The 24,543-nt window shown below is 40.0% G+C and overlaps 1 protein-coding gene across 7 annotated transcripts; it reads left to right on the forward strand.

Moving 5' to 3' along the window:
* Positions 1-208: 208 nt before the first annotated feature.
* On the forward strand, positions 209-8,914 carry RBM46 (RNA binding motif protein 46). 7 transcript variants are annotated; one of them, XM_420372.8, is made up of 6 exons: positions 209-261; positions 892-956; positions 1,792-1,954; positions 2,988-3,455; positions 3,899-4,681; positions 7,937-8,914. In XM_420372.8, the coding sequence occupies exons 3-6, from the start codon at positions 1,804-1,806 to the stop codon at positions 7,960-7,962; spliced, it is 1,428 nt and encodes a 475-aa protein (XP_420372.3). In that variant the 5' UTR covers positions 209-261; positions 892-956; positions 1,792-1,803; the 3' UTR covers positions 7,963-8,914. The 7 variants fall into 7 exon arrangements, with proteins under 7 accessions (XP_420372.3, XP_004940952.1, XP_040555618.1 ...); XM_004940895.5 differs by having other exon boundaries at positions 1,802-1,954; XM_040699684.2 differs by having other exon boundaries at positions 899-956.
* Positions 8,915-24,543: the final 15,629 nt, after the last annotated feature.

Below are 24,543 nucleotides of genomic sequence, written 5' to 3' on the forward strand. Positions count from 1 at the left end.
CTGAGGGCAGAGCCAGCGCGTGGCGCTTCAGTACCTCCAGCACCCACGCGCTCAGCATTCCTCTCTTAGCCAACGCCCGCCCGTTTTAAAAGTGCTCGCATGCCGGGCCCCGCTGTGTGCCTTGCGCTAATTGGCTACTGCCTCCCGTCAGTTATACCTGTCGCCTAGCTCGGCTAGGCCGCGGGCTTGGGTTGGGCAGCGCCGTTCTGAGCATAGCGGCGGCCCCAGGGGAAAGCGTCCGAAGTGGTGGGGTGAGGTGAGGTGAGGAAAAAAAAAGAAGAAAAGAAGTAATTATAGCATAGAATCTTATGAAAACCTCTTATCAGTTTCTTCAGGCTAATTTTAGTTTGCGGTGCTGCAGTAGTTTCAGTGGGATATGTAGGACTTGTAACTACCACAGGGCTGGTTGATATTTTTAGTAGGGAGGCCGAAAGATGGTGTGGATGACGTTTACTGTGTAATGTGTGGCTTTATTTGTAGTAATTCTTGCTTCATGCAGCACTAGGAAGTTACATAGTCAGGTGTTAAACAAGCTGTGTAGATAATGGTGTGTATTTAGGTGATCAAGCTAGAAGGAAAGGTTCAGTGAAGGGACAAAATGTCCAAGAGCAACAAGTTCAGGAGGAGAAAGTGGCTTGTGCTTCAGACTGAATAAAATGGATGTGATTGTAACTGCTCTTCTTGCCAGGAAGGTGGGGAATTCTGCAGAATTTTGCTTAGTGAAGCTTCAATTTATTGTTGATAAAGCAAGTTTAGAATATAAGGGATGTTAAAAAAACAAAAAAACAAACAAACAAAAAACCAAAAACACCGTTGTAGATGATGTGTCTCGTTTTTTGTTGTTGTTTGTTTTGTTTTGATTTTTCTGTTTTTGTTTCATTTCTTTTGGAGAATAAAGAGCATAGCACTTGCATGTACCACTTGGGCAAGGGATTGAAGTGTTGAAGATTGCCTGGGTAAGTATTGCAGACCTTAAGGCAGAAAATTTTGGGAATAGAAAACATAGAACAAAGAGAGAAAGAAAGGCTTTGAAAAAGAATCTGACTTTAAAGTTGATTTTTTGAACTGACTAGTGAAGTTCATAAATTACTGTATAGACTTCTTGGTCTGATTTGTTCTCTATGACCTAGATGACAGAAACCAAAGAACTTGGAATGCCACCAAATAGTGGATATAGCAGTAACAACTCTATGAAAATGGATAAAAGCATGAAAACAAGGAACTCAGAAGTGGGATTATCTCAGCCCCTTAGTTTTGACAGACAGTTCCACCATGTTTTATTAAATATTGATTTTATTTAAATTATTTTTGTCACTAAATTCTTTGAATTCTTTGAATTAATTAGTGGTGGACATAATGCATTTCAGAAGTATTCTTTGGACTTAAATCCAATTTTAAAATCGCTGGTGCTTCTGTAAAATATAGTGATAAAGGAGTTGATTTTGTCACTGCAGATAACATTTAGGTCTCTGTACAACTGAGACGAGTTTTATGAAGCAATTCATTACTGTACTTGCAGAGACAGCATATTTATAAAATAGCTATGATGTGACTTGTATAAAATTAAAACTTTAATATGGAATATATAGTTGCTGGTTAAAGTTCACTACTGTGTTTTGAAATCAAGTATGTAGATGATACCGGTTGCACATAGGATTGCAGCTTTACGCTGCTTATTGAAGTCATAGGAAATAGCCAACTATAGCATGTGTTTCTGTGCTTCGGTGGCTTCTGTATGTAGACAGAAGCATAAAATTATCTGAGTTGAAATATCCATAATGTTCTATTGAGGCTATTGCAGATATGAATGAGGAGAATTCAGCTGCAACAAGTGAATCTGACAAAATGAGAGGTGGTAATCAGAAGGCTGCTGCCTTACTGGCCCTACTAGACAAGACTGGATACAACATGATTCAAGAAAATGGGCAAAGAAAATTTGGTGGGCCTCCACCAGGTAAGCGTTTTTTTGAGGTAACAAAATTGAAGTTTATTTTATGTAAGGATACCTATACTGTGTTTCTTTGTATGTCAGAAATGTACTTTCTGGTCCGTTATTACTCTGTTGATTTTGAGAACTCTGGAAGGTGGGTTTATCTACTTCTAGCCTTAACTTATTAAAATAGTTATCATCTTTCATGCTGAATTTCGCCTTTATTTCTAGTTTAGGACAGCACTGTTGAAAATATCTATCAATGCATATGGCAGAGATGTAAAATAAAGACTACATACATATTTTTAGGCATATCCTTGTGGACCAGAAGGGCCAGAAGCATGGATCTGTTCTGTGGATCTTTGTATTATTACTTTTTTTTTTCCTGGAGTATCTGGCTCCAACCTGTGAAAACTGATCTCTTCTTAAGAGGAAGAATGTTCGCAGTTTTTGGCCACTGAAAAAAAATGATTATCCCATATCATACCTTCTTAGGGTGTCTTTTTATAGTGGATGAATGGAGAAGGTGGAACCAAAATGTTCAGACCTTTTGAATGGCATTGGGGGGAAAGAAATACAGGCACTGGGGACTCTGACTAAAATTTCCTAAAATATGGGCAAGAAGTACAGGTAAATGTTTATAACTTGGAAATGTTACAAGTAGAAAATAAATCAAGTTCTTTCTCTAGAAGTTAAGTTATATCAGATATATCAGATATGTAACAGATGATTTTGAGAAGTAAAAAATTATTTAAATGTAGACTCTTGCAACCGACTTGTGTCTGTTGCTATTTAAAACACCGTTATGTTTTAAATAATACTGGTTTCAGTGGCTTGTCATACAAATTCAGGGGAAAGAAGCAGATGAATGTTTAAGAAAAAAATTATCCTGTGTGCACAATTTGTATTTAAGCTTACAAAATCTAAAAAGATACAAATATGCCAGTTTTCAAAAATAACAGTTAAAGAACAAACAACTCATACCAAAAGTGTGCTGTGTGAAGGTGTGACTGTGACACTTATCCTAAGATTTTTTTGCTGGACAACTTATTTTAAGGTTGGGAAGGTCCTCCACCACCTCGTGGATGTGAAGTTTTTGTGGGTAAGATCCCTCGTAACATTTATGAAGACGAATTGGTCCCTCTTTTCGAGAGAGCTGGAAAGATCTATGAGCTCAGGCTGATGATGGAATTCAGTGGTGAGAATCGAGGCTTTGCTTTTGTGATGTATACTACTAAAGAGGATGCCCAGCTAGCCATCAAGATTCTTAATAATTACGAAATTCGTCCAGGGAGATTTATTGGTGTCTGCATAAGCTTGGACAACTGCAGACTGTTTATTGGAGCAATTCCAAGAGAAAAGAAGAAAGAAGAAATACTAAAAGAAATGAAAAGAATTACAGAAGGAGTGGTGGATGTCATTGTTTGTCCAGATGCCACAGACAGAACTAAAAATCGTGGATTTGCTTTTGTAGAATATGAGTCTCACAGAGCAGCTGCAATGGCCAGAAGGCGGCTACTCCCAGGTAAATCTATTTTTAAGTAAATTTCTGGAGGACTGTGTTTTTGGGGAGTAGAGGTGAAGGGATGTGATCCCCTTCTTAGATTTATAGAAAATCATTTTAAGAGTATCATGTGTTGGAAGGGGCTTATTCTTTGTGGAATAGAAAGTGGAAGGGATTAAAAGTATTGAAAGAGAAGGGAATAGATAAAGGTGAATAGATAAAGTTAAAAAAGGAAATTTAATGATGTGACTGCCATCTATGCAAAGGATTGTAGGGTTGAATTTTTGCCAGGTCTTACTTTGTTAATTATTTCAGGTAGTAGTATCTTACACATTTTGCTTTAGACTATGCAGACAAGAAATGCTGCTGTTTCGCATCATATTTGTTTGCTTTTTCTAAAGGTAGTGTATAAGAATGACTTTTCTTTTCATCTTTTTTACTGATGTTATGCTTCTTTGCTGTAGGAACGTTCCAGCTCTGGGGTCGTGCAGTTCAAGTTGACTGGGCATGCCCAGAGAAAGAAGTTGATGCAGAAACAATGCGGAGAGTTAAAGTATTGTATGTAAGGAACTTAATGATTTCTACTACAGAGGATACAATTAAAGCAGAATTCAACAAGTTCAAGCCACGAGTAGTTGAACGTGTAAAAAAGTTGAGAGACTATGCATTTGTTCATTTCTACAACCGAGAGGATGCAGTTGCTGCAATGTCTATAATGAATGGAAAGTGCATTGATGGAGCCAGCATTGAGGTAACACTGGCAAAGCCAGTTAACAAAGAAAGTACTTGGAAGCAGCATCTTAATGGTCATGTAAGCCCCTGTTCTGAAAATCTCATGGAATTTCGTAGCAGAGAAGACGGTCATCAAAAATCTGTAGGGAAACCTGCAAGTCTTTCACTTAGTCTTAATGGTCAGCATAGTCCAAGCTCTCCTGAACTTGAATGGTATCCATACCCATTTCTTCCAGGAGTAAAGCTTATTCCAATTAGCATGTATTCTCTAAAATCCAGTTACTTCAGTTCTGCTGTTATGCGTCTGGATTATTTTTGCTACAAAAATAACTGGTTACCACCAGAATACTACTTGTATTCAACCACAAGTCAGGATGGGAAAATACATTTGGTGTGCAAGGTACTTATTCCAAGTATTGCAGATGGTTCGCAGAGTTGCTTCATGTCACACAAACTCTGTACAACATTAGAAGATGCAAGGGAATTGGCAGCACGGATGGCACTTCTACATCTAGGTAAGCATAAATGCTTTTGAATAGTTCTTAAGAACTGAAGCTAGAAATGTTTATTTAAAATTGTTCTTTGCATATAGTTGTGGAAAGTTTTATTTTATTCTTCTATAGACAAGACAACACTTTAGCAGAGTATCATTGTCTGGCAGTACAGGTGGTATCTTGAGATAAAATTTGCTGTCACTTACCATTCTTTCCTCAGAATTTTTAAACCAGAAAATGGGAGAAAATTGATACAATTATTCTTAATTCTTGCAAAGTCTGGAATCTTCATTTATGTTTATTTAGTATCTTAAAGTCAATATGTCTACTAGAAAAAGAGACTTTTGATATTGTAAAGTCCTATGATAAAAGCTTTTCATAACTGAGAAAGCAGTCACTAAAGTTCTGATAGTACGTTATTACTGCTGCTCTGTAAAAATAATGTCAAATGTAACAATTTACATCTAGTAAGCATCTAAAAACACAGAACTGATTTGAGTTCTAGGGAATTTAATTAGGGGTTATAGTCTTCATTTGATCAAACTTCATTCTAAAAAGAAATCAGAATTTAAAGACCTCAGGTAAATAAATTAGAAGGTTGTTAAAGAGCCATACCTGCTATATTCCTCTTCTCTCCCCCGCTCTCTCTCAGTTTTTTTCCCCTCTTGTCTTCTGCTCTTGTTTAGTGGGTTGGAAAAGCTACTGCTGGATAGCAAACTGTTAAAATAGAATTGATAATCTTTTCTTCCTAATACAATTACTTAGCAATTATTCTGGAATTTTCTTCATACTGCAATGAATTTATTTTCTTCATGGTGTTTTTTTTTTTGTTTGTTTTAAATGTAGTTTGTAGCAGACTTAATTTAGACTTGACTGTGAAATGTAAGCAGTCCTTTTCTTAGTGCATAGAATCTTGCTCCTCATTGGCTTTTATTTTGCATGCCTAAAAGATCATAGAAAAGAAAGAATCTCCAAACCCAAAGCCTAACACATTGTCTTCACTTCAGCAGCAAGCTGTTCAGTTTGCATGAATTAGTCACTGCCAAGAGGCTGATAGCTCTAGTTGGTCAAGGTGAAGAGAATTATATATTTTTAATAATAAAACAGCAAAATTTTATTTATAAGTTTTTATAAAACCTATGTCAGGTTTTGTGAACATTAGTGCCTGTTTCTTTCTTTTTCTAGCTATGAAATAGAGTTGTACCTGTGTAACCCCAAATGCAAAAAGGTTTTTAAATTGGAAGTAGGGATGAGGTGTTTAGCTTGTTTAAAGAACAGTGGCAGCTTCACATTCTGTGCTTGGCCATACATGTCTACCCATTTTGTGGCTTACAGCTACTGTTACAAAGTGATTTGTCTCTCATACTCAGCTGGGAAAGAATCACAGAAACAACTACAAGGGAATGTTGGTCTGAGAATGACTGTTCCCAGCTGTGGTCAAATCTAGAACGCAAACAAGCTTAAATAATTAGAAGTGTATGTTGAACTCTTCTTACTCTGCTGTATGGTAAAACAGCAGTTGTTTTTCTTTAAATCTACACTATTAGTAAGATGCTAAAATCTGAATAGTCTCCCACTAATAACATGGTGAGGGATCTCCTGTACCTAGTGCAAAGCACTGTTTTTAAAAAGATATTTCTGTATTTAAGTACCTATACTTGCTTGTTGCCATGTACTGCTGTCTGTTTAGGACTACTGTATAACAGCTTTCCACTTGGTGTCACCTGAATTTTTTTTGAAAGTGACTCAACACAACTTTGAGTTGTAAAACACAAACTTTGAGTTTCACTGAAAGATGAACCGAAGAAAGTAGAAAAAAATTTAAAAAAATCAGGATCTTTGAAATATGTGGAAGTGATGAGCCTGGGTGTTCAGTTGAGAGAAGTGGAGCATGGCTACATGCTGAAGTTCCAGAAGGGGACAGCTCACTGTTTTGGTGGGTGCACAGTGGAGCAAGGGAACAGAATAGAAAGAAAACTGTGTGCTCTGTAGAAGAAATGATGCTAACTTCTTCCATTATTTTTGAATCTCATTTCAACACAAATTGGTCTCTAGAAGTTGCATGACACCTTGGTGGTATTCACAAGCTTTGACCAGAAATTTTCTGGAGAAATTGCACAGTATGTTTTTTGTGAAATTGTGCTAGCTTCTGTTTAGTTCATGTAATTGCATAGACATTATTTTATGAGTGTTTAGATAGTATTTAAAAATAGACCTACCTAAGTGGTGTCAATGGTATATGCAGGCAAGAAAGGAATTATGTTTTATATACCTAGGATCACTTACAGTTCTAGCTTTCAGGTTTAGATTTATATTAAGAACTGGAGTTGTTATTGTAGTGATATTTGAACTATTTCCTGAAGTAGCCAGTTTCATATAAAAGAAATACTGTGTTCCTTCCCTGATTTGCAGAAATTTAAGTAATGAATTTAAGTAACATGTGGATATCTGTCACCACTGAGGCCGCTTTCATTTTTTAAATGGGGATTACTGTTTTAGTGTCATGGGACTGGTTTTATAAGCTTATAAGGGAGTGCTAAATCAACGCTTAATGTTAACTTTGCCGCTGGAAGCTTCTAATCTTACTCACCCGGGATTTGTCCTGAAGATCAGTATTTTTCTGTCTCTGTTGCTTGCAGTCAGGGAATGTAGACTTTTCAGTCTGAGCCTGTGGTAGGAGAACTTGGAGAAAAGGACAGGTAGAACAAGGTTGAACTACACGTATATGTGAAATAAGTTGACCGAACTGAGTCAAGTCACTTCAAACTACAAGTGGCTTCAGTGCCCTTTTCTGGTCAATTGGTTATGTTGAAGACAGTTTATGAAGTATGTCTGGCAGAACCTAGTAGCAAATGTACACCTCAGCCAAAAGGCTTAATATGAAAGGTTGCTGCTCTGACAGTGTTAGATGTAACAAATTAATACAGTTTAAAACAAGGATCTAATATACATATTAAAATAGTCTTCATTAATACTTTACTTTCTAGAAACTTATGTAATGAAAGGGAAAAAAAGAAACAGATTAAGATTAATTTAGATTTTTATTTTCTGTTAGGTCCTATCTGATGTTGCTTAAACTGTTGACTCAAAAACCTTACTTAAGAATTTCATTGGTGTTGGGGTGCACAGGAAAGAGAAGAATGCAGCAGAGGGATAAGGCATCAAATGCTTTCATTACATGTTTATCTTAAGTCCATCTTTGAATAGATAATGCAGTATGCTTGCTGAAATTGTCTGTTTTTCTTCCCCTCCCCCATTTTCTCCCCTCTTTTGCAGACAGCTGTACACCTAATTCAGCTTGAATTGCCCTGAAGAACATAGTTGAGCAGTTGAAAAATTTAGTATTTGTTACTTTGAATCTTGCCATGAAAAGAAGAATGCCACACTGATGCATGATTACTGGAAATTCAGATTACATGTTACCCGCTAAAGGATTTTTCAAGAGGACATATTTTAAACCTTCAATTTTGAAGATTAGTGCAATTCAGTGTTAAATTGTTTTAGTTAAATTAAATTTGTTTTGAAGGTAATTTGTTTAAAAGTTTTCATCACCTGTAATAGTTTATACAACAGTAGCCTATTTTTAGTGTTGAGATAGTTTGGTATGATTCCTGCCCCCGTATTACGAGTTTCATTCAGAATATTTTTTAAGATTGTGTTGCAAGTAATCTTAAGTAAAGATTTAAAAGCCAATGCTGCCTTTTCAAACAAAAATAATTCCCAGTATTTCTGTTACTGGCTGTAATATGAAATGTAAATACTACACTCAAAGATTTGTTTCTGTAACAGCACAAATTTTATAGGAAGAACACTTCCTAAAAACATTTCCTTCTATAGAAAAATTCATTGATTTTATTTCTTTTTCTTTGTTTTAAAAGTGGATATCCTTTTAAAACTTGGTATATGCTTTCAGCTCCTGATCAAGATTAAGAGTATAATGGCTTGACCTGTACAAGTAATGGTTGTAAGCTGGTGTGTTTGTTTTTTTTTTTATACTTGAAAAGTTGGTTGGGGGAAAAAAAAAGTAGATAAAGCACTCAATTGCATTGTTTCCTAAGTTGAATAATTTTTCTTGATGCAGTCAAATATTACAGTTGGATGTTTCATTAATATATTGTCTTTTTTTGATCTACCTAAATGTTATTTATGTTTAATGATAGCTACATAGTTGTTTTAAGTGTTGTAAATTTTAATGTGTAATATTGTGTTTTACTTCTTCACTTGAATTTTAATATTAAATTTATGCTGTTAGCATTTGGTGTGTGTACTTAAATACTAGAATTTTATATGTAGTACATTTGTAAACTGACTCTGTAGGATTCACTTTACTTTTTGTAGTAGTAAACTTTGGCCAGAGCCTCCAGTTTGAAGTGCTTTGCTAAACATGAAGTTGAATTTAGTGGTTTACTGTTTCCTATGAAGCTCAGGTAAGAGGAAGAAAGAGGAGGCTTGCTTTATCTCATGTTTAAATGAAGTCCCTGAGACCAAGGGGAATGAATAAATAAATAAATAAAAATCAGTGTTTGGGTAGAGTAACTCAGTATTATGCTGACAGGGATGGAAGAGCTAATTTCCAAGTCTTTGTGCCTGTCAGCCTGAGTATTGCAGTTTGCAAACTGCTGTAATGAGCTTTGTTTTTGTCTGCCTTAAGTCTTTGAGTTCCATGTTTTTACTGCAAGGTTTTCAAATAGGCATCTTTAAAGATACCCTGAAAATACAGTAGACTTCTTGCATGTGCAAGAAAGTCTTGATAAAACAATGTTCTCTCTCCTAATAGAAGTTCAGGTATACATGGCAATATTGACTAATTAAGGGAGCCCTGTCATGTACTAAAGTGAAGTTGCATATTCATTTGGGTACTGTCTGTGTGTGTGGTGAGGGTGAAGGGCTGGCTGGTACCACAGAAAGCCTAGGACTGTTAGGATTGTAACTTGCACCCATATTTTGAAGGAATATGGTGCAAAACAAAAACACCCAAACCAAAAAAAAACCCACCAAGTTTGCTACAAGCCCACAGTTCCCATCACTACTAATGTGAACAGGTACCTTTACAATTATTTTAGATATTCCTTGTAAGTTTGACTGTAGACAAGCATGATCAAACACTTCAGTGGAACAAGTACAAGTACTGGGAGGACATGAGCCAAACACAGCCTTCAGCAACAAGTCTTTGTTTTCCAAATCAGAACGAAGTTGTAAGAAGAGCAGCTGAACCAGCAGTAGCACTTGGTTGCTGTCATTCAGCATTTTTGAAAAGACTATTAGCCTTTTGTAAAATCCCATGTATTACTTTTTAAAGAATTGTGATAAAGAGAGAACATAGATTTGCATATTTTGCAAGACTAACACATAACCATGATAGAAGCATCCTGCTTTAAGATTGCTGTAGAAAATAAAAGGCTCTGTGGAAGTAGAGGTCACTGACGTTAGTAGGACCAAGTTGTGTTCATGTTCCTTCATACTAAGCTCACTTCATTTAAAAACTCGCCCTACATAAGAAAGGCTGATCCTTAATCTTACATTTTTCATCTGTTTGCTTTTAAAAAAAGATATTATTACAGCCTTGTGGCATTGGTGACAGATAGTTATGCCAATGCTGGACAGCAAGTGGGTTGCTGGCAGCCTAACTCCTCCAACTCATTTTCTTCTTTTGTTAGGATGGGGAAAACTAAGGCCATTTCTCACCAACAGCCAGTGTGCTATCCAATAATGAGAACTGTTAAGTTAATACAAAATTCTTTCCAATAGAAAATGATATTAGGTTAAAAAAATCTTAAGGTAAAAGCAGCGCTCAAGATGTTAGTTGTTTTAGAAATACCATCTTTCTCTGATTTTTTTTAGAACAGGTGCTGTTCATAACAATAATAACCAGATAAATACCTCCTCAAGCTATTTGCTCTTCAGCTTAAAAGGAGAAGGAAAAAAAACCTAATGGTGGTTTAGTCGTGGTAGCTGAAAGCGTCCTACTATTAGAACCCCAGTATGCCCCGAAAGTGCCAAGACAACAGAAAATTTAGAGTAGTCATTTAGAGCATCCTCCAACCCTATTAGGTATTTGTTATGTTAACAAGGCTATTATGAGTTGCCACAACTTAAATAGCTCAGCCACAGATAATTCACAACCATTTCAAGAGCCAAAAAAAAAAAAAAAATAAAAAGGTATGTGTAATGCTATACTAGAATGATAATAGCAGGGTAGCAAAGTCTTCTGCTACAACAAATGAGAACAAGCCCAAATGCAGGATAGATGCAAAAATGAAGGAAGAAAGCTGCTTACCTTCAGGAGGCCTCAGATAGATAAGGAACTCCAGCAAGAGATACCCTCACCTCTACTGCCAGTCCTTAAATGAGGTCTGGGAAGGGGTGGATCCTGGCTCCGCCCCTTCCAGTCGTTCAGGTGCATTGCACCTGAGCTCCCCTGGTTCAGGCTGTGACTTGGCGTTTCCACTACAGCATGCCCTACTTACTACACCACTGGCTACACTGGTATTTAAGTAATTAAAACCTGTAACATCTGCAGGAGGTAGAGCCTACATTGTCTTGTGAAAGGAGCACTCAAACCATAAGGATGCCAGAAGGGTAGCAGGAATGTGTGCCTAGCATATGAGACTATAGTGAGAGCTGGCCTTTTGCAAAACTACATGGCCATACAGGTACAGACTACTGCAAAACTGCTGCGGAGAAGCATTAATTGGCAAAAAAATTATTCAAGTATATCTCAGTAGCAGCTTAGTTTTTGTTTAAATGGTGTTCCATCCAACTGACACAGCTTTGACCTTCATGCAGAAGGCCTTAATTGTTACTAGTTTTGTCCTTGTCTTTTAAAGAAGCTTTTCTGTCTACAAAAATGTAAACAACAGACAGAATAATTAAACAACCACCGACAAACCGGGTAGAATTTTCAGGACTCTCAAGTGTAAATACATGCATAGAATCAGAAGAATATCTTATGTGTTGCTCAAAGGTGGGAGAAATTTCAAGAAGTGTGAGGGCACTTGTATATTTTCAAGAAGAACTATCTTGTTTTTGCAGGCTATCTCAGTTCTAGTCTCACATTTTGACAATGCAGTGATGCTTTTAGCTAAGCTAGCAGATAAAGTTTTAGACTTGAAAGAGGTGAATAATACAGGGTAATACTCCTTGAGTACAGTACTGTCTTTACAGATCAAATTCTAGTGATCGTACTCTGTACTTTTATGCTGGTGGTGTTTCAGAAAGGCACAGTATAGCCATTTTTAGATGGGGAAGGAAAGTCATTCAGGCACAGAACTTAATTTCTGATTGTGCCAACTATTTTGTGACAGTGATAGAAACTTGCAGTGCAAGAACCAGGAGCATTTACAAAGGCAACTTGCAGCTCACTGAGGCAGGTCTATATGTTACAGTTCACTTCAGGTAGGAAGGCAAGTTCCTTTATAAAGTTGTGGCCAAGTATTAGTGACATAGAGGTGTTCTTTCTCTCCCTCCCTCCACCCTCTGTCATCTAACATCACGAGGAGGTTAATATTTGTAAACACTTTCGACCAAAGTCAGAATATTCTGTGTGGATAATGACAGAGTACTTATTTGCTATCAAGAGCCAATGAAAATCTGTGAAACTCATTGGAATTACATGATGGAAAACTTACTCAAAACATGACAATAACACTAGGGCAGCTGGCCAAAATCAAGTACCTATTTCTGTAGATTTAACTATATGAATTAGCACTTCAGGTTGTATAGTGCTGCCACAGGCTATAGCTGCTACTGACTTCGAGTTTCCTGCAGAGGGAAGTATGCACCAAGTGTACAAAAAACAAATAGCAAGTCAGATGATCTTTGCAAAGCTGGAAATGTCACAGTATCTGAGTGAAGAATATAGGACTGGAATGTCAGGAATGGTATTCACTGAATTAGTTTGTAAGGAGAAGTCAAAACATTTCAAGTGATAAAATGATTGGTTTTCTGAACAATGGAAATTTGTCAAAGCCAGAGGCAAATGAAAAAGAAACATCTTAAGAAACAAAAAGAAACATCTCACTCCTGTATTATCTTTATGAGTCTGCCTGTGGGCTGTGACTGATAGTGTTACTCTAATGAAGACAAAATTAGTATCCCAAAAAGAAGAGCTCCAGAGGTTCCAGAAAGAAAGGATGCAACTTCTGGATCCTGGGCTGTCCTGAGGTGTCATGCTCTTTCAGAAATGAAGAGGATCTGACTAAGGAGGAGTTTAATGGCAAGAAGGGCTCGGGTACATGCAAAAACATCATCTCAAGATGTTACAGGATAACACAGATTATGAGGACCATACAACAGTGTCAAAGTGCCTGATTTCAGTTGGTTTAGACTAAAGCTTGAATTCTTCCTAGAATGCAAGATGATGTTCAGTTTTTAGTATTTTTATACAGAGAAGAAAGGTATGTCAGAAAATGGACAACAGCCCATCTGTGGCAATAGCTTTCTCATGGGTGTGGAGAGCACCAGTGCCTTATGCATACGAAGTCTTAAAATACAGATCATGATTAGAGGAACACTGATGAAAAAAGTTTGTTTTTTGACTAGGCAAAGGAAAAGAAAAAGCCAACAATCATGAGAGAAAACTACCCACATTCTTCTTTAATACTTAGGAAAACCTTTACTATGTATTTTTCCTTCAAAAAAGCATACTGATTTCAACTACCTTGAAATTGTATTTGTTTTGTTTATTCATCCCATCCAAGGATTTAGGCTGTGACAGAGCAGAATTAAAACCAGAGAAAACTTATACTACTCAGTTCATCCAGCAACACACACACACATTAGTGAATTTCATTGGAGCAAGTCCAATAACATGCCTAATGAAAGTGCATCTTCCAGAAAGGTGTCAAAGTCCGCACAGTGCCAAATACTGCAACAGAATTTGGATCAGGGCTTCCTAGCTTTGAACAGAGGCAGTACTTCATTGCAAAAACTCTTGGTTTCTCTCACAGAGAGGGTATTTTTCCTAACCTCTTGAGAGCTCCCCTTGCTCAGGAAACTTTCAAACCTTCTAGACAGATTTATGTGCTCGTAACAGCTTCTGTAGGAGTATGCCAGCTATTTCCTTCTCTTTCACAGCCTCACAAGAGTTTGCCTAATATTTCAGTAGCTACTTAATGGCACTATGAGTAAACCACAGGGGTATCCTAGTGAGCTGTGAAGCAGGTGAAGATCAACTGTGTTCAGCTCTGGTAGGACCTGCACCACATTGCTCATGAAGTGCTCCTGTCTCGGGAGGGGAAGGAAAGAAAGAAAGAAAAAGAGGTGGGGGAAAGGGAAGGAATAATGATGGAAAAGGAAGGGAAAAAGAAAGAAAAAAAAAGAGGGGAGAAAGAGAAGGAGAAAGAAGGGAGGGAGAGAAAGAAAAAAAAGAGGAAGCCAATAGAGGTAGGGAAGGTATCTAAACAAAATAGGAGTTTACAAGCAGCCTGGAGAGGAGCAACAGCAGAGCTCAGAGAAATTTTATTATCCTGTTTGAAAGTTTATGAAAGAATTTATGAGCAAAAATCTAAGTACCAGCAAACATTTTTAATTGCATTTGCATGAATAGCTGCCTCATGGCTTGTTTTAAGCCTGCTGGATTTTTATGATTCACAATACTAGGATAAGCAAATATCTGACTATAAATAAGAATATCTCGCCTGAACAATCTTAATATAGGTAAGACTTAAATGCATTACAACATTGAAAGACAAATTATGATTAACTTATTTAGTATGTTCTACCTTAAATATTTCAGGAACAATTGAACATACTTCAGTGATTATATGCAGTAACTGTTTAATCAACAGTGTAACATAACTAATATTAACAGGTACTCAATCTTTCTGACTGCTGCAGGAAACAAGCTGTCTTCTTTTTTGAAAAAGCTGTTCTGATAAAAAATTCAAATGCCTCAGCACTCCTTTCTGTCTCCCTTGGATAGATAATAGCTCCTCTCAAGTCAGAGGAAGTAAGACAGCCTAAGCTAATGAGCCTGAAAGCAAAATGACATCTCTGGAATAAACAAACAGACCTACTAGCAAACTCATGAGATTGCAGTGGTGGCTAAGCCAGCTGTGCATGAGAGAGCTGTAAAACATTCACTGCATCTCATCATCTTTGCTTTCCTCCTTGAGAAACACAACCTGATGATGTTTCAAAGCTTTCTTCATGATCTTTTATTCTTCTAAGTGGAAACCTTTTTCCCTTTATTTAGTTCAATGTTCTGCAGTTTGGCCCTTTAGACTGCAGGAAACGCACCAAAGAAAGGCCATAGTGTCAGACCTGCTGCAAGTTTGGTCAGGCTGGATATTAGGAAGAATTTCTTCTCAGAAAGAGTGGTGAGGCATTGGAACAGGATGCCCAGCAGGGTGGTGAAGTCACTATCCCTGGGGGTGTTCAAGAACCATGTGGATGTGGCACTGAGGGACATGGTTAGTGGGCATGGTGAAGGTGGATTGGTGGTTGGACTTGGTGAATTTAGAGTCATTAAGGTTGGAAAGACCACTATGATTCTAAGTTCTAGACATCTCAAATCAAAAGCTGCGCTCGAGGGAGGGCATGCAATGTAGCCTCCCATAACAGTACCAGAGTTCCTAACTTCCTGTCCTTCTAGGACCATGAGGAGAAAAGGTTTTTTTAATAGTTGACAGCCAACTTTTCAGTCCTTTTCTGAGAGAAGCATCAGATGACAAAGTGTACATGAACAAGATGAGCTGAGGGAACCCTTCTGCAGAAGAGGGACTTTAAAAAGCTGTTATGGTACTTCACCTTCCACTGACACATGCTGACTTGTATGAAAGAGTATGAAAGACTACAGGAGGTTGCAGGCTTACTGGTGAACCATACAAAAATAAAAATAAAAATAAAAATAAATATATAAAAAGACCTGAGAAAGGAAACATCTACTAGTTTTGGCCTAATTTTCAGGGCTGCTGTACAGGGCAGGCTGTATCTCAAGCTGTGCAACCTTACTTGTCAGCTCTCTTTAGATTCCTCTTGCTTTATTGCTTCTGTATAATTTTATAGACCTTAGCTTGGCGTATTTCCCTTCATTCTCTTCTGTCATTGACTATTCTTCCACAATAGTCTTCAGTCTATTACTGTATTTAAGTGGAAATTATTTGCTGCTTTTTCATTGTCAGCTCATACTGTCTTTTCTTTAGAAGAATCAGAACAGAAGCATGAAGGGTGTTTTTAAATGTTTTGGATTTCTTTTTATTTAAAATAATATTGACGACTCTCAGTTGCACTGTTTACTATCAACATATGCTCCTCGTGCATTTCCAGATTATTTTCATATAGAGTATGTCTAGCTCTAGGGTTGCTTTTATGATTAGCTACCAGGATATTGCTTTGATTATGCATTCAGCACTACTAGCATATGGGCTTCGGCCAGCTCAGATGTGTCTGCCAATGGTTCTGTTTTCTCATATTCTTAACATAGCTGTGCTGTAGGAAGCCTATGTTACAGACCTTCTACTAAGCATCAAATATAATCTCAGTTCTCATTACAAGCAATGTTTTATAGAGGGAGAGTTTGATACATCCATCATGTGCATACTCTAATGATCCTCTTTGGCAACAAGATACCTACCCAATAGAAAAATGGTCCCATGTGATCTAGCCATATATTTTATATTGATATATCTAAACAGCTACTGTGATAGCACCAAAAAAAAAAAAAAAAAAAGGATAAAAGTAAGTTTACTGGCTGGGGACTAAGACATAGTTACTTGATCACATGCTTGAAAGACCTGATTGCCTATTACTTCACCTGTGTGTGGTTTGAGTTCTATGAGCATGGAAAGGGAGCAAAATTATTTCTCAGCTTCATATTATTGGTTTGATATTACCTGGACTGTCTGTTGTGCGTCCATAGCATGCTATTGTAGCCTCCTGATGGAAAGGACCCAAAGCACTCCATGGACAGTAGCACACTAACTTTGCACCCTGAACATTCAAGGACTGCTCTTAGAGAGGGATGAAGGGAAAAATACTTATCTTCTGGGGACAAGATGTGAGAGTGTGCTATATGTGAGTGAAAGATTAATGCTTCCATTGGCTTTGCAGTCCTGTAAAATGGGCTAGAAAGAGCACCTTTGCAGAATCAAGTGTGCAAACACCATTCACCAAGCATCTGACATGACACCTGTTGTGACTTTCAGAATTATTTCATTAGTTCTGGGAGACTCAGGGAGGAAAGGCTGTATGAAAACAAACTCAAGCCATGCCAGCCAAAATATCTATTGAAAATGAGCTAGGAGGCTGCAAGAGGAAACAACAATAGAACTGGAGTACAGGTGAAGAATACAAACGTTTATGGTTAACTGGTGTCGAGGTAGGAAGAGGTAGGTGAGGTAAAGACCCCAAAAACTAAGCACAGCTTTCTGAAATGAGAATTTGAGCTGGGGATGCAGCATCCACAGAAGGCAATGACTGCATACCCAGCTCACTGCTGGCGCTCCTGGGCTGGGTTCCCTAACTGCTGGCTTTCCCAGGCCTCCAAGACACCCACATTAGCTGCTCTAATCAATATGCTCAATTTCTCCTCCAGATAACTGTCTTTAGGAAAGGCCACTGCTCCTAACAGAACTTGTAACAGAAAAAATAGCTATTTAGTTTTGGTATTATCACTTCATTCCTGGGTAACCAATGGCTAAGTGGCACACAACAAGTTTTTTCAAAAGTATATGCAAGTTCATGTCAGCAAGGAGGGATCTTTCCTATGTATGGAGAGGGAAAGCTTGACGTGCTTTCCTGCCCTCCTCTCCGTGCCCCGTAGTCTCATCTGTTACCACTGCCGTGCTGGTGTCTCTGCCCTAGCATGGGCAAGAAGAGCAGCACTCAGCTCCAGGCTGTTCTTCGGACATTTCTGCATGATGCCTAATTAGTTAGAGTTGGGTTTTTATTTTTAATCTACAAATTAACAAGCTAACACTAAGATGTTCGTGGTTTTTTTTTTTAAATATATTTTTAACTTCTACTTCATTTTTAACTTCCAGTCTTTTTGTTTGGTGCCCCCTAACATCTCAAGATGTTAGGCTTGGCCACTAGGACTTGGTTAGACACAGTCTCTGCTACAGAAAACACCAAGAAGGAAAGTTTTCCAGCATCTGACAGCAGGAAACTCGTGATGTGGAGGCTCTGGGATAATCCAAGGTACCCTGCAGAGGGAGATAAGGAGGGCCCTGCCAGGCTCTATCCAGCCCTAAGGTAGCTCAGCCTTTGTTAATTGTTCTGCTAAGTTAGGAGTGGAGAACTAAAAGGGCTGTAAATAAGTAACATGTAAAGCAAAAACTGGCCCAAAGCAGGAAGAAATTCGGTGCATATGCTAATGCATGTGTGTTAAGTCCTGACCTATATGAGAAAATACAAACATTACCAGAGTAACAAAGCATCTTCAAGCTTGGAAACATTCCAGTCATTGATGAGAAAAATGTACAGATCCAGGACAGAAAGTAACATGTTTTTTTGGCTTGAAAATATGGGAACTATTACCTCCAGGGGAAAATAATCCAAAACAAAGACATTCACAGGGAACTCAGAGAAAACATCAAAGTGACTGTGGATTTGGAGGAAAAAATGTATGAGAAAAGCTGAATATGAATGCTTGGCTAAGTACCAATTTAATAAGGGATCAAGAGATAAATCTACAACTATTTAATTCGCAAAATGTAAATGTCATTGGTGAAGCAGACTTTTTTTTTTTTTTTTAATGCACAGAGAAGTTTATTTTCCAGTGGCTTTGCATCAGAATTTTGAAAAGCAGCAGGAAGACAGTGGTCTCTTCTCAGTGTCCCATGCAAACGTTGATGTCAGTTTTTAATCAAATCAGAGCAAAAGCAGTAGATCAGTTTGGGCTTTGAAGAAAGCACAGCTCAGTACTTGCAGTGAATGGTGAGATATGGTATTCATGGTGAATCCTTGTACTTGCAAGGTACCAGACAGGGAGCACTATGCAACAGGCAGTATTAATCAGCCAACATTGACAAACAACTAACTGCAACTAATTACTGCAACAGTGAAGGCTCTGATTATTAAATTAATTTTACAGTTTTGTCCAGCAGTGATGGACCAGAGCCTGCATTCACTGTGACATCTCCACATCCAAAACTCAGCGCTAAGCTCTCCAGCACCAAATGTTTAATTTTGCATCTGATTTTGAGAGGCATGCACACCCAATAGGCCTCAGACATGTACATCAATATATTTGTGCATGCATGTAGCTATTTTAATTCACCAAGAACAGCTTTTTGGTTGGAAACAAATACCACAGAAAAAAAGATTGCTTGCAAAAGACTTTTTGTTCCAGACCTGGATAATATGTTTCCATGGGGAGAGTCTGTTCTTGGGATCAAATCATCCCCTCGCTTGTGTATTTCTGGGGAAGCAAGGCATGCCTTGAGGAATATTTTTTGCTACTCTGGAAAACATTATAATGGAGGAAGCCAAGGGACTGGGCAGTGCCAGCAGTGCCCCAGCCTGGGCAAGTTCCCAGGCTGCACAGGGCAGGTCTGGGAACACCTGCCTCAGGAGGACCCACAGGCAGCACTGGGCTGCAGCTATGTACAAACTCCCTTTTCAGACACGTGGTAAATCTCAGCATGCTCAGAAGGTAAAAATTTGGCTAACTTCCAGTTTTAAAGAAATTAAACATGTCTTTCAAGTCACTAAGGCAGCCAGATCCTATCGGTTCTCAGTACATTTCGAGTAATGACGCTGGCTTTTCTCCAGCAGAAGCAGCTTGGCTTTTTCTGCTACACTGCTGTTATTCTGAGCCGGGGTCCCAACACACAGGCATAGTAAATGACTTTTTAGAAGATGAATAAAAAAAACAAGAACAGCAACACAGAATTCTAACACCACATCTAAGAGATTGATCTGACAGAGAGGGAAAAAGCCAACTAAATTAGCTGATTTAATTGCTCTGAGTGGACGAACTGTAATTATGTAGTAGCATCATGTGGAAAAGGCAGCACACAGTGGGGTTGCAGAAGACCCTTGCGCCCTGCAAGGAGAGAGAAGCTTCCCCTACAGAAGCATCCTCTCCCACTTTTCTTGCCCCACAGATTTCAGTGGGAATACTTTCACAAGCCAGATGCCCCATCCCTGAAGATTTTCAAGGATAAGGTCCCCAGCAACCTGAACTAGCTGTGGTGTCCCTATTCATTGTAGGGGAGCTGGACTAGATGGCCCTCAGAGGTCCCTTCCAACTCTGTGGGTTCTATGATTTTGACTAACAGGTTTTAGCACAGGTACAAACACAGCCTTTTGCCACGAGGAAGCTTGGCAAGTCCTAGCTCTGTATTCTTAATAAACTGCTTCCCCTCCCAGCATGCTTAGTTTGCCTTGAGTGGATTACTGGAGACCCTCCTAAGCTGCTGCACCTCAAGATGTAAAGCTTATCCCTTCTTCTTGTTTTCCCATCTCCCCACCCAACAACTATTTTAAAGTTGTTCAGTATTATTTTTATAATTAGGCACCACGAGCTCAGAACTAAGTAATAAAGCAACCTATGTAAATAGTGCAAAACTTCAGCAGCTACTTGTCAAATTTTGCTCCAGTAAGAAAAGGATTAAGTCACAGCTTTTTGATCTACTGAAGGAATGTAATCAAACTGGGGTATACAAGAATACTATGTCAGATGCATATTATTTACACAAAGCATGCCAGCAGTGAGATGGTGGAGCTTTGTTACCCTAAGTCACACAGCATCACTTCAGAGTGCTCCTTTACAGTCAGATGTTGTCATTACAAAGAGGTGGCCACTAATCTCATCTACACAGCTATGCAGAATGTGACTGACTGAACTGTGAGCCATTTCAAATGGGATTCAGCCTGTAGGGAAGAGGATTACACTGCAAGCTAGAAGCCAAGCTCGAAGTCCAGCTGGGTAGTGGCAGGATGTTGGCTGTGCATCCAGCAGTGCATGATTTTTCCTCATTTCTCATCACTCAAAGCGGCATCTGGATGAGCATCCAGCTGTGTCACCCCCAGCGCAGGAAGGAGGAGTTTGGTGGGGAGCTCCTATTGAGGTTTGGAGCTGAAGTACCTGCTGTACCAGGAGCTGTAAGGGAGCTGGAAAAGAGCTAAGGGAGGATCGGATGGTGGTGTGCACTTCCATGGGTACACAGAGGACAGGCACATCCTCCTCATGGAGCACAGAAAGTGGTGGGCATGCACTGGAGTAAGAGAAATTCCAGCCAGATTATTATTATGACTACTATTAGTTTTTCTAATGAATTTCTGTGAGCACTGCAAAAGGCTGCCTGATATTGATGCTGAATCACTGTCCAGGCAGGTACGCAAAGCCCCTAGTGCCTAATCTGGCTTAGACATTGGCCCTGCTGAGGCAAGGGCTGGACTAGAGACCTCCAGCCTGTAATAAGGTCACAAATCTAAAGCACACAGGGTAGCACCAAATTAACTATATTGTATATCTGTACTATTTAATATCTATTTAATATCCAAGTCTATCCAAAAAGCAACGAGTTGCATCCCTTCTCGACTTCTCTGGGGTGAGGAGCTGGTAGGTAATCATAGAATGGCTTGGGTTAGAAGGGACCTCAAGGATCACCAAGCTGCAACCCCCCTTCTGCAGGCAGGGCTGCCAAACTCCACATTTAATACCAGACAAGGCTGCCCAGGGCCCCATCCAACCTGGCCTTGAACGCCTCCAGGGATGGGGCATCCACAACCTCTCTGGGCAGCCTGTTCTGGCATCTCACCACTCTCATAGTAAAGAACTTCCCCCTGATATCCAACCTAAACCTTCCCTCCTTCAACTTAAAACCATTTCCCCTTGTCCTGCTGTTATCTACCCTTTCAAAGAGTTGACTCCCCTCCTGTATATAGGCTCCCTTTAGGTACTAAAAGGCTGCAATTAGGTCACCCTGCAGACTTCTTTTCTCCAAGTTGAACTAGCCCAGCTCCCTCAGCCTGTCTTTGTAGGGGAGATGCTCCAGCCCTCTGATCATCTTTGTGGCCCTTCTCTGCACTCTCTCTAGCAGCTCCCTGTCTATCTTGTATTGGAGGCCCCAGGCCTGGACACAGTACTCCAGATGGGGCCTCACAAGGGCAGAGTAGAGAGGGACAATCACCTCCCTCTCCCTGCTGGCCACCCCTCTTCTAATGGAGCCCAGGATACCATTTGCTTTCCGAGCTGCAAGAGCACCCTGCTGGCTCATCCACCAGGACCCCCAGATCCTTCTCTGCAGTGCTACTCTCAAGGACTGCTTCTCCCAGTCTGTATATATGTCTGGGATTCCTCTGGCCCAAGTGCAAAACCTTGCACTTTGCTGTGTTGAACCTCATTAAATTCACCTGGGCTCACCTATCAAGTCTGCTGAGGTCCCTCTGAATGGCATCCCTTCCTTCTCATGTGTCAACTGCACCACTCAGCTTGGTGTCATCAGCAAACTTGCTGAGGGTGCACTCAATTCCATCACTGATGCAATTGATAAAGATGTTAAAGAGCACCAGTCCCAAGACAACCTCCTGGGGGACACCGCTCATTACTGGCCTCCACCTGGACATAGAACCATTGATCACCACCTTTTGTCTGAGGCCTTTCAACCAATTCCTTATCCACTGGGTGGTCCACCCATCAAATCCACATCTCTCCAATTTGGAGATAAGGATGTGGTGGGGGATAATGTCAAAGGCCTTGCACAAGTCCAGGTAAATGACATTGATTGCCTTCCCTTTGTCCACAACTGCTGTCACTCCATCACAGAAGGCCACCAGATTGGTTAGGCATGACCTTCCCCTGGTGAATCTGCTGGCTGTCTCATCACATCACATGCTCAGATCACATGCTCATTCCTCATGTGATTTAGCATGTCATCTAATAGGATCTGCTCTATGATCTTCACAGGCACAGAGGTGAGTCTCACAGGCTTGCTGTTCCCCGGATCATCCTTGCTCCCTTTCTTATAAATGGGAATGACATGACTCTTTTTCCAGTCACCCAGGACCTCATCTGATAGCCACAACTTTTCAGATATGATGGAGAACAGCTTGGCAGCCACGTCACCCAGCTCCTTCAGAACCCTGCCATCCGTGCATGCCATCCAGCCCCATAGACTTGTACGTATTCAGTCTCATAGAGTAGTTTCAGATTTGCTCTGCCCTTACAGTGAGGTGGGATTTATTCCCCTGTTCCCCACCTAGAGGTCCAGGGACATGAGATATATTAGAATCCTGGCTGCCAGTGAAGACCAAGGCAAATAACTCATTAGTACCTCAGCCTTCTCTTTATCTGTTGAAGCCAGCTCTACTTTTACATTTACCAAAGAATACACTCGCTTTGGCCTGTCTCTTTTGGTCAAGGTACCTGTAGAATGTCTTCATATTGTTTTTCACATCCCTCGCCAAGTTCAGTACTGCCTGCACCTTGGCTTTCCTGATCCCACATCTGCAAGTCCAGATGGCATCCCTGTATTCTTCCCAGGTGACACGCCCTTGTTTCCAGTTTGTATGCACCTTTCTTTCCCCCCCAGTTTGCCCAGCAGGTCCTTGCTGAGCTATGCTGGTTTCCTGCCTCCTTTGCCTGCTTTTTTATTCAGAGGGATGGAGAGCTCTTGTGCTTTCAGAAAGGCACCCTTGAAGAGCAGCCAGCTTTCCTCAACATCTTTGTCTCTAAGGACTGAATCCCAGGAAATCTCAGCCAACAATGCCTTGAAGAGCCTAAAGTTTGCTCTTCCAAAATTCAGGTTCCTGATACCACTCTTTGTGAGGTCCACATTCCTCAAGATCACGAACTCAACCAGGGCACAGTCACTGCAGCCCAGGCTGCCTCCGACCTTAATGCCTTTAATGATCTCTTCTGCACTGGTGAGCAGCAGGTCCAGCAACACTTCACCTCTGGTCGGTCTCTCCAATACCTGAACCAGAAGTTATCATCAGTGGATTCCAGGAATCTCCTGGATTTCTTGCAGCTCACTGTGTATTTTTTCCAGCAGATATAGAGATGGTTGAAGTCCCCCACCAGGATGAGAGCCTGTGAGCATGGTGTCTCTTGCAGCTGATGCAAGAAGGCCTTGTCAACAGGCTCCCCTTGATCAGGTGGCCTGTAGTGTACCCATATCACCACTGGTCTTTGTTAGTCCAATCTGTAATTCTAACCCACAGGCTCTGAACCTGTTCCTGACTGTTTCTCAGAAGGAGCTCCTTAGAGTCTCTCCACTCTTTGACATAGATGGCAACTCCCCCAACCTTCCTACCTTCTAAAGAGCCGATTCCCCTCAATGGTGGTGTTCCAGTTATGGGAGTCATCCCACCATGTTTCTGTGATAGCAACAAGATCATAACTTTCCAAGTGCATCATAGCTTCCAACTCTTCCTGCTTATTTTCTAGGCTGTGTGCATTGGTGTAAAGGCACTTCAGATGGGCTTTCTGTCTCACTGCCTTTCTAGAGGATCGAGGATCCCCGAGTACAACATAATCTCCTTCCATCCCTTCATACTCCACCCTCTTCACTCATCAAGTTCAGTATGAACCCTCAGACTACACGCTCAATGCCAATGGCCCTCATTTTGTCCCTTTCCCCTTTAATTCCTAGTTTAAAGACCTTTCAATGAGTCCCACCAGTTCCTGGGCTAGGATCCTTTTACGCCTTAGAGACAGATGAGTTCCATCTGCAGCCATCATACTAGGTGCTGAGTAAATTGCCCCATCGTCAAAAAACCCAAAATTCCTGTGTTTGCACCAATCAGATCAGGAAGTTTCCTAGAAATATCCTTGACCTGTGCCCTAGGGAGGCAGCACACCTTCCTGCAGGTAGGGTCAGGCTGACATGTAGAGCCCTCTGTTCCTCTTAGAAGGGAGTCACCAATGACAAGCATCCTTCTTTCCTTCTGGGTGGAAGCATTCTTGAGGTGTGGAATCAACTGCTTCACCC

This window comes from Gallus gallus, chromosome 4 (genome assembly GCF_016699485.2).
Source record: "Gallus gallus isolate bGalGal1 chromosome 4, bGalGal1.mat.broiler.GRCg7b, whole genome shotgun sequence".
Classification (NCBI taxonomy): Eukaryota; Metazoa; Chordata; class Aves; order Galliformes; family Phasianidae; genus Gallus; species Gallus gallus.